The sequence below is a fragment of the Mustelus asterias genome, chromosome 30, assembly GCF_964213995.1.
Source record: "Mustelus asterias chromosome 30, sMusAst1.hap1.1, whole genome shotgun sequence".
In the NCBI taxonomy this organism is placed as follows: Eukaryota; Metazoa; Chordata; class Chondrichthyes; order Carcharhiniformes; family Triakidae; genus Mustelus; species Mustelus asterias.
Window position 1 is genome coordinate 1,323,368 of NC_135830.1, and position 16,678 is coordinate 1,340,045.

The 16,678-nt window shown below is 46.0% G+C and overlaps 1 protein-coding gene across 3 annotated transcripts; it reads right to left on the reverse strand.

Moving 5' to 3' along the window:
• Positions 1-1,981: 1,981 nt before the first annotated feature.
• Positions 1,982-15,383, reverse strand: LOC144480879 (uncharacterized). Of its 3 annotated transcripts, none has more exons than XM_078200511.1 (3): positions 15,324-15,383; positions 14,400-14,524; positions 1,982-10,549 (listed from the first exon to the last, which is right to left on the reverse strand). In XM_078200511.1, the coding sequence occupies exon 3, from the start codon at positions 10,440-10,442 to the stop codon at positions 9,654-9,656; it is 789 nt and encodes a 262-aa protein (XP_078056637.1). In that variant the 5' UTR covers positions 10,443-10,549; positions 14,400-14,524; positions 15,324-15,383; the 3' UTR covers positions 1,982-9,653. The 3 variants fall into 3 exon arrangements, with proteins under 3 accessions (XP_078056637.1, XP_078056634.1, XP_078056635.1); XM_078200508.1 differs by having other exon boundaries at positions 14,289-14,524; positions 15,324-15,368; XM_078200509.1 differs by lacking the exon at positions 14,400-14,524 and having other exon boundaries at positions 15,324-15,375.
• Positions 15,384-16,678: the final 1,295 nt, after the last annotated feature.

Consider the following 16,678-nt stretch of genomic DNA (forward strand, 5'->3'; position numbering starts at 1 on the left):
AAACCTTTAAACAGGGAATGATAAGTCAGAGAAAACTGATCCACTGTGACCCAAAAAACAGATACTGCGGATTCTGCAAATCCCACCTCAAAACAGAAAATGTTGGAAACAACAGGGATGGCACAGTGGCACAGCTATCTTACAGTGCCAAGGACCGGGGTTCGATTCCAGCTTTGGGTGCCTGTCTTTGTGGAGTTTGCATATTCTCCCCATGTCTGCGTGGGTTTCCTCCGGGTGCTCCAGTTTCCTCCCACACTCCAAAGATGTGAAGGTGAGGTGGATTGACCCTGGCAAATGCTTGGGCTTTCAGGGATATGGCCGGGGAAAGAGCCGAGATAAGATACTCTGTCAGAGGTCGGGCGTAGACTCGATGGGCTGAATAACTTCCTTCCGCGCCCTAGAGATTCTATGATTTTCCAAGTTGGCTGGAATTGCGGATAGCGAAGAGCATTGTCGGGCAATACAGCAGGATATAGATAGGCTGGAAAATTGGGCGGAGAGGTGGCAGATGGAATTTAATCCGGATAAATGCGAAGTGATGCATTTTGGAAGAAATAATGTAGGGAGGAGTTATACAATTAATGGCAGAGTCATCAGGAGTATAGAAACACAGAGGGACCTAGGTGTGCAAGTCCACAAATCCTTGAAGGTGGCAACACAGGTGGAGAAGGTGGTGAAGAAGGCATATGGTATGCTTGCCTTTATAGGACGGGGTATAGAGTATAAAAGCTGGAGTCTGATGATGCAGCTGTATAGAACGCTGGTTAGGCCGCATTTGGAGTACTGCGTCCAGTTCTGGTCGCCGCACTACCAGAAGGACGTGGAGGCATTGGAGAGAGTGCAGAGAAGGTTTACCAGGATGTTGCCTGGTATGGAGGGTCTTAGCTATGAGGAGAGATTGGGTAGACTGGGGTTGTTCTCCTTGGAAAGACGGAGAATGAGGGGAGATCTAATAGAGGTATACAAGATTATGAAGGGTATAGATAGGGTGAACAGTGGGAAGCTTTTTCCCAGGTCGGAGGTGACGATCACGAGGGGTCACGGGCTCAAGCTGAGAGGGGCGAAGTATAACTCAGACATCAGAGGGACGTTTTTTTACACAGAGGGTGGTGGGGGCCTGGAATGCGCTGCCAAGTAGGGTGGTGGAGGCGGGCACGCTGACATCGTTTAAGACTTACCTGGATAGTCACATGAGCAGCCTGGGAATGGAGGGATACAAACGATTGGTCTAGTTGGACCAAGGAGCGGCACAGGCTTGGAGGGTCGAAGGGCCTGTTTCCTGTGCTGTACTGTTCTTTGTTCTTTGTATATTTTTAGTTATCCTGGTGACCAACAAACACAGACACAGAGAATCCCTGGGAAGTTGCTGCAGGCCCATCTTTATCTGGAGGTTAAATGTTTGTTGTACAATTGTCCCAGGTTCATCCATCTGCCTTTTTAATGCTACTTTAACTGGTATTAAAAAAAAACTATTTAAAATATAAGTTAACCTGTGCCTTAAAACTTGGGACTGTCATACAAACACATTAAATCTTCACACAATAAACACTGCAGTCATTTTCAGTGTGGGAACTCAAACCTGCTGTTTCAATTCAGCCAGGAACAGATCACAGTTTGACACCAATCTCTAGTGTGACAGCACATTTCCAGCAATCACTGTTTTTCTTCCTGACTCTGAACACAGTTGTAAAGGAGCTTCTGTTCTGTGTCCAGAACTGAATAATTGAAGAGAGCGACTGGGACACATCTCTTACACACCTCAAGATTAACCCACACAGGGATTTTGCTGTCAGTGAAGAGAGATGAAAAAGACCAAAGTGCTGGTTGTCCCTCTCAGTGTGACCCTGAAGGACTGCATCCAGCCTCAATTTCTGTTCAGGCCACGTGATCCTCCCCCAGGTTGTCCTTTCTGAGCTCCAGACTGGTGATGTTAAATACTCAGGTGGGAAATACTAAAATTTACAACAAGGTGTTTAAAACTAAGCTGATTTATTTCACATTTATCCAGAATATTAAACACCAGCCTGGTTACAGGGTTTATTACAGGCAGTTCAGAGAAGGTTCACAAGGATGATCCCTGGGATGGATGGATTGTCTGATGAGGAAAGGTTTAATCTATTCATTGGAATTTAAAAGAATGGGAGGTGATCACATTGAAATATTTAGGATTCTCAGGGCTTGGCAGGGTAAATGCTGAGTGGATATTTCCCCTCATGGGAGAATCTAGGATCAGAGGGCAGAGTCTCAGAATAAAGGGAAGCCAAGTTAAGACTGAGATGAGGAGGAATTTCTTCCCAAAGGTTGGTGAGTCTTTTTTGGAACTGCTTGCTGCAGAGAGCTGTGGGTGCAGACTCCTATATTTACGGTTAAGACAGATTCTTGATCATACGGAACCAGGAGTTATGGGGAAAGGACAGGAAAGTTGACATGAGAAATGTTGGAACAGTCATGACCCTACTGAAAGCAGGCATAGTCTCAAGGGGCCAAATGGCTTAGTCCTGTTCCTATTTCTTAAGGTCTAATTATCAGCAGAAACAAACCCCAACTGTCAGAATGATTCAGTCCTGGATGTGATTAACAGCAGAATCCAATCCCTGCAGTCACTTGTGAACTTGCTGGTGTCTCAGTGGGTAAGATAACCGAGTGAATCCCTTCCCAAACACAGAGCAGATGAACAGCCTCTCCCCGGTGTGAATGGGTTTGTGTTTCAGCAGATTCATTTTGCATTTAAATCTCCGCTCACAGTGTGAACTTTGAGAAGGTTTCTTATCAACGTGAACAAGTTGATGTGTATTGTGGTGGGAGGATTGCGTGAACCTCTTCGCACAGACGGAACAGGTGAATGATCTCCTCCCAGTGTGACTGGGCTGGTGGATACTGGTTCACAAGGCCACATGAACCCACAGTGAGAGAACCTGAATGGTCTCTCAACAGTGTGAACACACTGATGGCCATCAGATCCACATAACTTTTATAGCACTTCCTGCAATTCAGACATTTAAATGGTCTTCAGTCAGTGTGAACTCACTGGTGTGCCTACAAATCAGTGAATCCCTCCCCACACATGAAGCAAAAGCGAATGGCCTCTCCCCGGTGTGAACTCACTAGTGTTACAACAGGCTGGGGACTGGATGGAGAAAGATGGAAATTCAGGTCTGGGACAAGGGGTAACTTTAAAGACACATCCATCCCGAGATTGGGAGGTGACAGCATGGCCTGATAGCAGGAAGAGGAAAAGCAGGTCACAGATTTGTCAGTGATTGTGAGGAATGGTGGGCTGAAAGTTTTTTCTTTGAGGAGTGGAGAGGGGCAGATTTGATGCACAGAGGGACAGTTCCTGAAGAGAGAGAACTGTTAACAATATCAAAACATGGGAAAGTTGGTGATCAGCAATTGACTGTTATCTGATCTGATGGAACAGGAGGTGGGTCTCATGGACAAGATGAGCAAAGAACAAAGAACAATACAGCACAGGAACAGGCCCTTCGGCCCTCCAAGCCCACGCCGCTCCCTGGTCCAAACTAGACCATTCTTTTGTATCCCTCCATTCCCACTCCGTTCATGTGGCTATCTAGATAAGTCTTAAAATGTTCCCAGTGTGTCCGCCTCCACCACCTTGCCCGGCAACGCATTCCAGGCCCCCACCACCCTCTGTGTAAAATACGTCCTTCTGATATCCGTGTTAAACCTCACCCCCCCCCCCCCCTCACCTTGAACCTATGACCCCTCGTGAACGTCACCACCGACCTGGGAAAAAGCTTCCCACTGTTCACCCTATCTATGCCTTTCATAATTTTATACACCTCTATTAGGTCACCCCTCATCCTCCGTCTTTCCAGTGAGTACAACCCCAGTTTACCCAATCTCTCCTCATAACTAAGCCGTTCAATACCAGGCAACATCCTGGTAAACCTCCTCTGCACGCTCTCTAAAGCCTCCACGTCCTTCTGGTAGTGCGGCGACCAGAACTGGGCGCAGTATTCCAAATGCGGCCGAAACAACGTTCTATACAACTGCAACATCAGACCCCAACTTTTATACTCTATGCCCTGTCCTATAAAGGCAAGCATGCCATATGCCTTCTTCACTACCTTCTCCACCTGTGCCGTCACCTTCAAGGATCTGTGGACTTGCACACCCAGGTCCCTCTGCGTCTCTACACCCTTTATGGTTCTGCCATTTATTGTATAGCTCCCCCCCTACGTTAGTTCTACCAAAATGCATCACTTCGCATTTATCTGGATTGAACTCCATCTGCCATTTCTTTGCCCAAATTTCCAGCCTATCTATATCCTTCTGCAGCCTCTGACAATGTTCCTCACTATCTGCAAGTCCAGCCATTTTCGAGAGAGGGCAGGAGGGAATATGGAAAAGAAACTGGAGTAAGATGTGGGTTCAGGGCTCAGACAAAGGGGATCTTTCGAGACAGTTTGTCCCAGTGGGCTAGTGGAAGGGAGGGAAGCAGCAGAGATAGCTGATAGATTGAGACACTCCGAAGGTGACAAAGAAGCTCCATGAACTCCTCACACTTGCCGTTGGGATTGAGGACGGAGGAGACGGAGAGAGGGAGAGACCTTCAAATGAAACTAACTTATTTTAGAAATATTCAAAAGCCTCAGCAGACTGTATTTCACCTCTGAAAACAAAGCTTCACAATGCTGCTCTGACTGCAGTGGGTGCTGCCTGGCTGTGAGGAGTGCTTTTGGAGTTGGGTGAAAACTGGGAGTTGGATGAAAGAGGCAGCAGATGCCACATGGGAGAGTGCTGATTGGTAAGTGTTACTCTTGATTCTCTGAAACTGACAGAGAATTCACACTAAAAACACATAAGTGGCATCACAGGAGGGCTGTGATTTGATTAGCTAACAGAGAGTTGTGCTAAATTTGAAAATCCATTTAAACTCATCCATTTTAGAAATTGCATTGAGACTGAGGTAGTAAGGAGATATATAATAAAAAGGTCTAAATTTAAGAAAGCAAATTAAAAACGAATTAAATGGAGATAGAGGGTCAGGTGATGTGTTGTTCATGCATGATGTGGGAGCTGGTGGACCCCATCGTGGTTCCCAGTGAGCATGTCTGTAGTAAGTGTTGGTTGTTTGAGGAACTCCAGCTCAGAGTGGATGAGCTGGTTTCTGAGCTTCGGATGCTGTGACACATCAGGGAGGGGGAGAGATACCTGGACAGTGTGTTCCAGGAGGCCATCACACCCCTTCGATTAAATACCTTGAATTCTGCCAGTGGTCAGGGACAGGAGGGTGTGGCTGAGAGTGAGACAGATCACGGGATCCAGGAGGTAGGGTTGCAGGAGCCTCAGTCCCTGAACTTGTCCAACAGGTTTGAAATTCTTGCTCCCTGTGTGGACGGGAACGGGTACTGCAGGGATGATGAGCAAACTGACCACAGCACCGTGGTACAAGGAGTCATTCAAATGGGGGGAGAAAAAAGAAATGGAGTTGTAATTGGGGATAGTATAGTTAGGGGCATTGACACTGGTGTCTGTGACCATGATCGAGAATCCCGAAGGTTGTGTTGCCTACCTGGTGCTCGGGTTCGGGATTTCTCATCTTGCTGCAGAGGAACTTGGAGTGGGAGGGTAACGATCCAGTTGTCATGGTCCACGTAGGTTCCAATGATATAGGTAGAACAGGAACAAAGGTTCCGCTAAGGGAGTATGAACAGCTAGGAGCTAAATTAAAAAACAGAACCAAAAGGGTAATAATCCCTGGATACTACCTGAGCCACGAGCTAAGTGGCACAGAGATTGGGTGTGGGAGGAATGGGTTTGAATTCATGGGACATTGGCACCAGTATTGGGGAAGAGGGGACCTGTTCCGATGGGACGGTCTTCATCTGAATCATGCTGGGATCAGAGTCCTGGCGAATTGTATCAGTAGGGCTGCAGATAGGGCTTTAAACTAAATAGCTGCGGAGGAGGGCGTTCAGTTGAATGGAGAATTAGAAAATCAAAGTTAAAAGGAGAGGGTAGAAGTGCAGGTTAATGATGAGGACTTCCAGCTAGTTAAAGGAGCTGAAGGTTCAGGAGAAGTTCGTAAAGTTTCAAGACCATGTAATAAAACAGAGCGTATAGAAGTGGCAGGAATCTAACCTCAGGCAGAGCAAAAAAGGTGACAAGTATGAGACGGGAATTGGTCACTGCAAGACTGAAGATCTTGTACTGAAATGCGTGCAGTATATGTAACAAGGTAAATGCGTTGTTGCACACATTGAAATTGGCCGGTACGATGTTGTGGGCATCACAGAGATGTGGCTGCAAGGGGATCAGGGCTAGGATCTAAATATCCAAGGATATATGTGTCCTATCGAAAAGACAGGCAGATGGGCAAAGGGGACAGGGTTGCATTGTTAGTAAGGAACGAAGTTAAATCGATAACAAGAAGTGATATCAGATCAGAAGGCACAGAATCTCTGTGGGTAGAGTTGAGGAATCGCAAGCGTAAAAAGACCCTGATGGGAGTTGTGTACAAGTCCCCTAGCAGTAGTCAGGATGTGAAGCAAAAAAATCAGGAGATAGAAAAGGCATATAAAAAAGGCAATATTACAATAATCATGGGGGACTTCAATATGCAGGTTGACTGGGAAAATCAGGAAGTTAGTAGATCCCAAGAAAAGGAATTTGTGGAATGTCTAAGAGATGTTTTTTTGGAGCAGCTTGTGACAGAGCCTACGAGAGAACAGACAATTCTGGACTTGGTGATTTGTAATGAGGCAGACTTGATTAGGGAACTTAAGGTGAAATAACCCTTAGGGAGCAGTGACCACAGTATGATAGAATTTACCCTGCAGTTTGAGGGAGAGAAGCTGGAATCAGATCTAACGTTATTACAATTAAATAAAGGTAACTACAAAGACATGAGGGAGGAGCTGGCCAGAGTTGATTGGAAAGGGAGCCTGGCAGGGAAGACTGTGGAACATCAAAGGCAGAAAATTTTGGGGGTTTGCGAGAGAACAACAGAAATTTACCCAAGGAGGAGGAAACATGCCAAGGGGAGGACAAGGCATCCAGGGCTGACAAGGGAAGTCAAGGACAGCATAAAAACAAAAGAAAAAGCATACAAAGTAGCGAGGATTAGTGGGAAGCCAGAGGATTGGGAAGCCTTTAAAAGCGAGCAGAGGACAACTAAAAAAGCAATAAGGGGGAGAAGATGAAATGTGAGTGTAAGCTAGCTAGTAATATAAAAAAAATAGGAAGAGTTTTTTCAAGATATAAAAATTTAAAGAGGCAAAAATAAACATTAGACCACTGGAAAATGAGGCTGGAGAAATAATAATAGGAAACAAAGAAATGGCAGAGGAACTGAATAGTTACTTTGCATCAGTCTTCATGGTGGAAGACACCAGTGGGATGTCAGAGCTCCAGGAGAATCAGAGGGCACAGGTGAGCATAGTGGCCATCACTAAGGAGAACGTTCTGGGGAAACTGAAAGGTCTCACTATAAGAAGGATGTGGAAGCGCTGGAAAGAGTGCAGAGGAGATTTACCAGGATGCTGCCTGGTTTGGAGGGTAGGTCATATGAGGAAAGGTTGAGGGAGCTAGGGCTGTTCTCTCTGGAGCGGAGGAGGCTGAGGGGAGACTTAATAGAGGTGTATAAAATGAAGGGGATAGATAGAGTGAACGTTCAAAGACTATTTCCTCGGGTGGATGGAGCTATTACAAGGGGGCATAACTATAGGGTTCGTGGTGGGAGATACAGGACGGATATCAGAGGTAGATTCTTTACGCAGAGAGTGGTTGGGGTGTGGAATGGACTGCCTGCAGTGATAGTGGAGTCAGACACTTTAGAAACATTTAAGCGGTTATTGGATAGGCACATGGAGCACACCAGGATGATAGGGAGTGGGATAGCTTGATCTTGGTTTCAGATAAAGCTCGGCACAACATCGTGGGCCGAAGGGCCTGTTCTGTGCTGTACTGTTCTATGTTCTATGTTCTGAAGGTGGATACGTCACGTGGACCGGATGGAATACACCCAGGGTTCTAAAAGAGATAGCTGGGGAAATTGCGGAGGCATTGGTGGTGATCTTCCAGCAATCACTGGAAGCAGGGAGGGTCCCAAAGGACTGGAAAGCAGCTAATGTAACACCACTGTTTAAGGGAGGCAGGAGACGGGAAATTATAGGCCGGGTAGCCTGACTTCGGTCATTGGCAAGATTTGAGAGTCCATTATTAAAGATGACATCGCAAAGTACTTGGAAGTGCATGAGAAAGTAGGACTGAGTCAGCATGGCTTTGTCAAGGGGAGGTCATGTCTGAGAAATCTGTTAGAGTTCTTTGAGGAGAAACAAGGAAGTTTGATAAAGGAGAACCAGTGGACATGATTTATTTAGATTTCCAGAAGGCCTTTGACAAGGTGCCACAGAAGAGACTGTTAAATAAGTTAAGATCCCATGGTGTAAAGGGTAAGATCCTGGCATGGATAGAAGATTGGCTGGCTGGCAGAAGGCAAAGAGTGGGGATAAAGGGGTCTTTTTCAGGATGGTAGCCTGATGACTAGTGTTGAGCCTCAGGGGCCTGTGCTGGGACCAAAACATTTCACAATATACATTAACGATTTGGAAGGAGGAACTGAAGGCACTGCTGCCAAGTTTGCAGATGATACAAAGACATTCATGTCAAGAGGGCTAGAATACAAGAGCAGGGATGTACATCTGAGGCTGTATGAGGCTCTGGTCAGACCCCATTTGGAGTATTGTCAGTAGTTTTGGGTCCCGTATCTAAGGAAGGATGTGCTGGCCTTGGAAAGGGTCCAGAGGAGGTTCACAAGAATGATCCCTGGAATGAAAAGCTTGTCGTATGAGGAACGGTTGAGGACTCTGAGTCTGCACTCGCTGGAGTTCAGAAATATGAGGCGGGGTCTTATTGAAACTTACAGCGTACTGCGAGGCCTGGATAGAGTGGATGTGAAGAGGATGTTTCCACTTGGAGGAAAAACTAGAACCAGAGAGCACAACCTCAGGCTAAAGGGACGATTCTTTAAAACAGAGGAGATGAGGAATTTCTTCAGCCAGAGAATGGTGAATCTGTGGAAATCTTTGCTGCAGAAGGCTGTGGAGGCCAGGTCATTGAGTGTCTTTAAGACAGAGATAGATAGGTTTTTGGTTAATAAGGGGATCAGGGATTATGGGGATAAGGCAGGAGAATGGGGATGAGAAAAATATCAGCCATGATTGAATGGCGGAGCAAACTCGATGGGTTGAGTGGCCTAATTCTAGTCCTATGGCTTATGGTAAAGCTGATTTATTTGACTTAATCCAGAATATTAGCTGGATGTGTGCTGGAGTTTATCAGCAGAAACAGATCCCAATGAATCATAGAAACACAGAATCCCTACAATGCTAAAGGAGGCCATTTGGCCCATCGAATCTGCACTGACTCCGACTAGGCCCATCTTACCTAGGCCCAGCCCCACACCATTCCCATAGCCCCATGCATTTACCCTGCCAATCCCCCAAACCTCTAACACTAAGGACAATTTAGCATGGCCAAACCACCTAACGTGCACATCTTTGGAGTATGGGAGGAAACCGGAACACCCAGCGAGAGTTGAACTCGGGGTCCTGTCACTGAGAGGTAGCAGTGTTAACCACTGTGCCACCCTGGATGTGACCAATAGCAAAGTACAGTCACTATAGTTACATGTGAACTTGCTGATGTCTCAGCAGGTTGGATGAGGTTGTGAATTTCTTCCCACACACAGGACAGGTGAACAGTCCCTCCCCAGTGTGAACTCGCTGATGTACAGTGAGACTACACGACTGCTTGAAGCAAGTGCCACAGTGAGAGCACCTGAACTTTTTCTCATCAGTGTGAACTCGTTGATGGATCATCAGATTCCCAGAACTTTTAAAGCACTTCCCACAATCTGGACAGTGAAATGGTCTCTCCTCAGTGTGAATACGCTGGTGTGTCAACAGATTAGATGACTGAGCGAATCTCTTCCCACAGTCTGAGCAGGTGAATGGTTTCTCTCCAGTGTGAATTCTCTGGTGTGCAGTCAGGTTAAATGATCGCTTAAACCCAGTCCCACAGTGAGAGCATTTAAACGGTCTCTCGTCAGTGTGAACACGTTGATGGGACATCAGGTCTCTTGGACTTTTAAAGCACTTCCCGCAGTCCAGACATTTAAAAGCTCTCTCGTCAGTGTGAACCAGCTGGTGCCTTAGCAGGTGGGATGACTGAATGAACCCCCTCCCACACTCGGAGCAGATGAACGGTTTCTCCCCGGTGTGACTGCGTCGATGAGCTTCCAGGTCACTTTGGTAATGAAATCCCTTCCCACAGTCCCCACATTTCCACTGTTTCTCTTCAGTGTGAGTGCGTTTGTTGTGTCGCGACAGCCCAGACGATTGGTTGAATCCTTGTCCACAGACAGAGCATGTGTACAGTTTCTCCCCTCTGGGAATAGTGCTTTGTCCTTCCATGGTCAAAATCCAATGAAATTCAGGTTACAACAAATTGGGCAACTGTCTGTTCCTGGTGTGGTGTTTGGTTTCAGTTTCCCAACTGCAAATCCTCCTCTTCTAATGCCCTGTGAGATTGATTTAAAACAGAAAAAAAGGGAGTGAGAGAACACCCACAAAAACACAAGGGCAGGTTGTGAAATTGAGCTGAATGAATCTGGTAATTTGTGCAGCCAGCACTAGGAAAAAGTGACCATGAAAACTGCTGGCTTGCTGTAAAAGCCCAACATGATCACTCATGTCCTTCAGGGAAAGGTGTGAATGAACAAAGGCCAAACAATATGGAAAGATTAGATTAAAAGTAACTTTGGGTAAACATGAGAGGGAGGTCATGCCTCACCAACCTGGTGGAGTTTTTTTGAAGAAGTGACCAGAATGGTTGACGACGGAAGGGCCGTGGATGTCGTCTATATGGACTTTAGTAAAGCGTTTGACAAAGTCCCTCATGGTAGGCTGGTGAAAATGGTTGGATCTCATGGGATAAAGGGGGAGGTGGCTAGATGGGTGGAGAACTGGCTTGGTCACAGAAGACAGAGGGTGGTAGTGGAAGGGTCTTTTTCCGGCTGGAGGCCTGTGACTAGTGGTGTTCCGCAGGGCTCTGTATTGGGACCTCTGCTGTTTGTGATTTATATAAACGATCTGGAAGAAGGTGTAACTGGGGTGATCAGTAAGATTGCGGACGACACAAAATTGGCAGGATAGTGAGGAGCATTGTCAGAAGCTACAGAAGGATATAGATAGACTGGAAATTTGGACAAAGAAATGGCAGATGGAGTTCAATCCTGATAAATGCGAAGTGATGCATTTTGGTAGAAATAATGTGGGAGGAGCTATACGATAAATGGCGGAACCATAAAGAGTGTAGATACGCAGAGGGACCTGGGTGTGCAAGTCCACAGATCCTTGAAGGTGACATCACAGGTGGAGAAGGTGGTGAAGGCGGCATATGGCATGCTTGCCTTTATAGGACGGGGCATAGAGTATAAAAGTTGGGGTCTGATGTTGCAGATGTATAGAACGTTGGTTCGGCCGCATTTGGAATACTGCGTCCAGTTCTGGTCGCCACACTACCAGAAGGACGTGGAAGCTTTGGAGAGAGTACAGAGGAGGTTTACCAGGATGTTGCCTGGATGGAGGGGCTTAGTTATGAGGAGAGATTGGGTAAACTGGGGTTGTTCTCCCTCGAAAGACGGAGGATGAGGGGAGACTTAATAGAGGTGTATAAAATTATGAAAGGCATAGATAGGGTGAACGGTGGGAAGCTTTTCCCCAGGTCGGTGGTGACGTTCACGAGGGGTCATAGGTTCAAGGTGAAGGGGGGGCGGTGGGGGGGGGGGGTTTAACACAGATATCAGAAGGACGTATTTTACACAGAGGGTGGTGGGGGCCTGGAATGCACTGCCAGGCAAGGTGGTGGAAGCGAACACACTGGGAACGTTTAAGACTTATCTAGATAGCCACATGAACGGAGTGGGAATGGAGGGATACAAAAGAATGGTCTAGTTGGACCAGGGAGCAGCACGGGCTTGGAGGGCCGAAGGGCCTGTTCCTTTGCTGTATTGTTCTTTGTATAAGAACTAGGAGTAGGTCAACTGGCCCCTCGAGCCTGCTCCACCATTCAATAAGATCATGGCTGATCTTTTCATGGACTCAACTCCACTTACGCACCCACTCAGCATAACCCTTAATTCCTTTAAAGTTCAAAAGTTTATTTATCCTTGCCTTAAAAACATTCAACGATGTAGGTTCAACTGCTTCTCTGGGCAGGGAATTTCACTGATTCACAACTCTTTGGGTGAAGAAGTTCCTCCTCAATTCAGTCCCAAATCTGCTCCCCCTTATTTTGAGGACATGCTACCTAATTCTAGTTTCACTTGCCAATGGAAAGAACTTCCCTGCCTCTATCTTATCTATCCCCTCCAAAATCTTATATGTTTCTATATGATCTCTCCTTATTCTTCTGAATTCCAATGAATACAGCCCCAGTCTACTCAGTCTCTCCTCATAAGCCAACCTTCTCAAATCCGGAATCAACCCAGTGAATCTCCTCTGTACCCCCTCCAGTGCCAGTATATCCTTTCTCAAGTCACGAGACCAAAACTGTACACAGTACTCCAGGTGTGGCCTCACCAGCACCTTATACAGCTGCAACATAACCCCTCTGTTTTTAAACTCCATCCCTCTAGCAATGAAGGACAAAATTCCATTTGCCTTCTTAATTACCTGCTGCACCTGCAAACCAACTCCTTGTGATTCATGCACAAGGACACCCAGGTCCCTCTGCACAGCAACACGATGCAATCTTTTAACATTTAAATAGTCCATTTTGCTGTCATTCCTACCAAAATGGATGGCCTCACATTTACCAACATTGTACTCCATCTGCCAGAACCTTGCCCAACTCACACAGACAATCTATCCCCCTTTGCAGACCTTCAGCGTTCTCTGCACACTTTGCTCTGCCACTCATCTTAGTGTCATCTGCGAATTTTGACACACTACACTTGGCCCCCAACTCCAAATCCATGCAAATCGTAAACAACTGGGGTCCCAACACTGATCCCTGAGGCACACCACTAGTCACTGATCGCCATCCAGAAAAACACCCATTCATCCTCACTCTTTGCTTTCTGTTAGCTAACCAATCCGTTATCCATGCTATTACCCGTAACACCGTGCACCTTAATCTCATACAGCAGCATTTGGTGTGGCACCTTGTCAAATGCCTTCTGGAAATCTACATACACCACATCCACAGGTTCCCCATTGTCCTCCGCGCACGTAATGCCCTCAAAGAACTCCACCAAATTAATTGAACATAACCTGCCCTTCATGAACCCATGGTAAGTCATATGTTAGCAGGGTCAAAACTAGCTTACAAATGCAGCAATGGTTAACTCCCTTCATAACTTATGTGAACTTAATGATAAGAAATACAATCAACTAAAATATGCTTCATACGATGACACTTGCATGCAAGCTAAAATACCAGCTCTGATTAGCAAAACCCCCAAACAGATCAGCCCTGAGTTTAATCATTTAACTCAGCAACATTAATTACAAGACTATTGTGGGAAATTCAGCGTTTATAATAAATCAAAATAACATTTCCTAGAAATTGAACATTATCTATTTGGTTGTTTCAGCAAACATAGGAAAGCAATTAGTGGCGGTCTATTATTGATCCAATTAACATCTTCCATGCTACCATTATCTAAACAACGCAAAAATCCATTATAAATAGCTCAATCCAAATTCCAATCTTCAGCTTTGTTAGGGGATTCATTCACTTCTCAGATTAACTGAACTGTTCTGAAAGGAGAAAATTTCACATACTCTGGGATTAATATTTGATACACATGCTTACTTACTCTTATAATTCTTATATTTGCAAAGGTTTAAATTTTGGATGCTCCTTTAGAAATACAAAATAGTTACATTTTCATCATAAAGTCCCTCTGTGGAGATGGAGAGGCCATTCGGCCCATAGAGTCTGCTCCAACTCTGCACCCAGACCCTATTCCTGTAACCCTACGTATTTACCCCACTAATCTCCCTAACCTACACATCTTTGGACATTAAGGGACAATTTAGCATGGCCAATCCACCTAAACAGCATACCTTTGGACTTTGGAAAGAAACCGGAGCACCCGGAGGAAACCCATGCAGACACGAAGTGTGCAAACACCACAGTCACCCCAGGTCTGAATTTATTGATCTTTGCAAATTATACTCGATGCATAACCACCAGATCTCAAACTTTCTTATAAATTATTTAATATATTTTTCAAATTGAAATTCTCTCACCTGGTCTTCTGTATCAAATACTCAAGTGAAACAAAACTCTCTTCCCCTGATGGTGGGGAATATTTCCTGAGCTGTTTAACCCAGACATTTTACAATATTCAGGAAACTTACAATGGAGCTCAAACATTAGTGAAATTCGTCAGGATGAGGGTAAAACTCTTGACTGGATTTCTTCCTTTCGCTGGTGGCTAGTTGGATTCACTGCACACAATTACATGTTTTAATTCCAGCTCCCTCTAGGCAAAGGTGAGGAAAATTAATCAATAAATGCATCTGATCCTGTGACCGGAAAATGAAGTGCTCGGATTGTAAAACTAATCAGGGGAACCTGCTGCTATCTGGGTCTGCCTGAGGACCTGGACTTCTTGGGGGCAGTGAGAGACTGAAACAGAGAGACAGCTTGGAGAGGAAGGGGACGATGGAGAAAGAGTTCATATTTCTAAAACACAACCAGAACTATGCGAAAATCTGAAAAATCCTCAACCTCCACTACCTGGAAGGACCAGGGGAGCAGGTGTGTATGAAAACCATCACCTGCAAGTCCCCCTCCACGTCAGCCTTGGAGAGGAACCGATTTGTCTGACATCCAGAAATGGGTGAGAAGAAATTTATTAAATTTTCGATTTGGGAAGACCGAAGTCTACAGTTCCCACTGCAATCTTCACTCCCTGGCAACTATCCGAGGTGGAACCAGACTGTGCACATACTGATGAAGCAGTTTGATGAAAAGTTTTTTGGAAAAGGAGTGAAGAGTATTGCCCCTCACAAACAGGTCAGCCACACTGGCGCCCAATTACACTTTGTCCCTCACAAAGATGGCGGCAGCGCATGCGCTCTGATGTGCGTCGACCTCTTGGAAAAAAGGCGGACGTGAACTCGGGTTTAGTTGAAAAAAAAAACTGCGGCTCCGCTCCGGCCATTGAGGAGCGGGAAATGGATTTTCTGCATTTTGTAGCTTAGATAACATGCGTACGGAGTCTTTCCGACCACCCGCCAGATCCGTAGCTCCTGCCCACAGCCACTTATTTCACTCACCGAAATAACACAAATCTCCCAATCGCCATTACTCTCACTGCGCATGCTCCACTCCGCCCTGCCTCTCATTCACTCTTATTGGTTGGAGGACCAGCAGCACCCGCTCGGTCCTCCAGTCCCGCCCCTTCGTTCCGATTGGTCGGCAGCTGCCCGTCAATCAGCTAGGTATTGTGACGTTTCAGTGAGGCTTGATTTCATTTATTAGTGTCACATGTATTAACATAGTGAAAAGTGTTGTTTCTTGCGCGCTATACAGACAAAGCATACCGTTCATTGAGAAGGAAAGGAGAGAGTGTAGAATGTAGTGTTACTGTCATAGCTAGGGTGAAGAGAAAGATCAACTTAATGAAAGGTAGGTCCATTCAAAAGTCTGACAGCAGCAGGAAAGTAGCTGTTCTTGAGTCGGTTGGTACGTGACTTCAGACTTTTGTATCTTTTTCCTGATGGAAGAAGGTGGAAGAGGGAATGTCCGGGGCGTGTGGGGTCCTTGATTATGCTGGCTGCTTTGCTGAGGCAGCAGGAAGTGTAGACAGAGTCAATGGATGGGAGGCTGGTTTGCGTGATGGATTGGGCTACATTCACAACCTTTTGTAGTTCCTTGCAGTCTTGGGCAGAGCAGGAGCCATACAAAACTGTGATACAACCAGAAAGAATGCTTTCTTTGGTGCACTTGTAAAAGTTGGTGAGAGTCGTAGCTGACCTGTCAAGTTTCCTTAGTCCTCTGAGAAAGCGGAGGTGCTAGTGGGCTTTCTTAACGATAGTGTCGGCATGGGGAGGGACCAGGACAGGTTGTTGGTGATCTAAAAACTTTCTACTTCATCCGTGTTGATGTAGACAGGGGCATGTTCTCCTCTACGCTTCCTGAAGTCGATGACAATCTCCTTAGTTTTGTTGACATTGAGGGAGAGATCATTGTTGCTGCATCAGTTCACCAGATTCTCTATCTCATTCCCGAAATCTGTCTCGTCATTGTTTGAGATCTGTCCCACTATGGTGGTGTCGTCAGCAAACTTGAAAATCGAATTGGTGGGGAATTTGTCCACGCAGTCATAGGTGTGTAAGGAGTATAGGAGGGGACTGAGAACACAGCCTTGTGGGGCACTGGTGTTGCGGATGATCATGGAGGTGTTGTTGCCTATCCTTATTCAATGTGGTCTGAGAGTTAGGATGTTCAGGATCCAGTCGCAGAGGGAGGAGCTGAGGCCCAAGCCACAGATTTTGGAGATGAGTTTCGTGGGAGTAATGGTTTTGAAGGCTGAGCTGTAGTCAATAAATAGGAGTCTGACATAGGTGTCTTTGTGATCTAGGTGTTCCAGGGTTGAGTGCAGGGCCAGGGAGCTGGCATCTGCTATGGA

Bases quoted from the DNA above. Each gene is read 5' to 3' on its own strand.
- LOC144480879 (XM_078200511.1), bottom strand. From the start codon at position 10,442: ATGGAAGGACAAAGCACTATTCCCAGAGGGGAGAAACTGTACACATGC.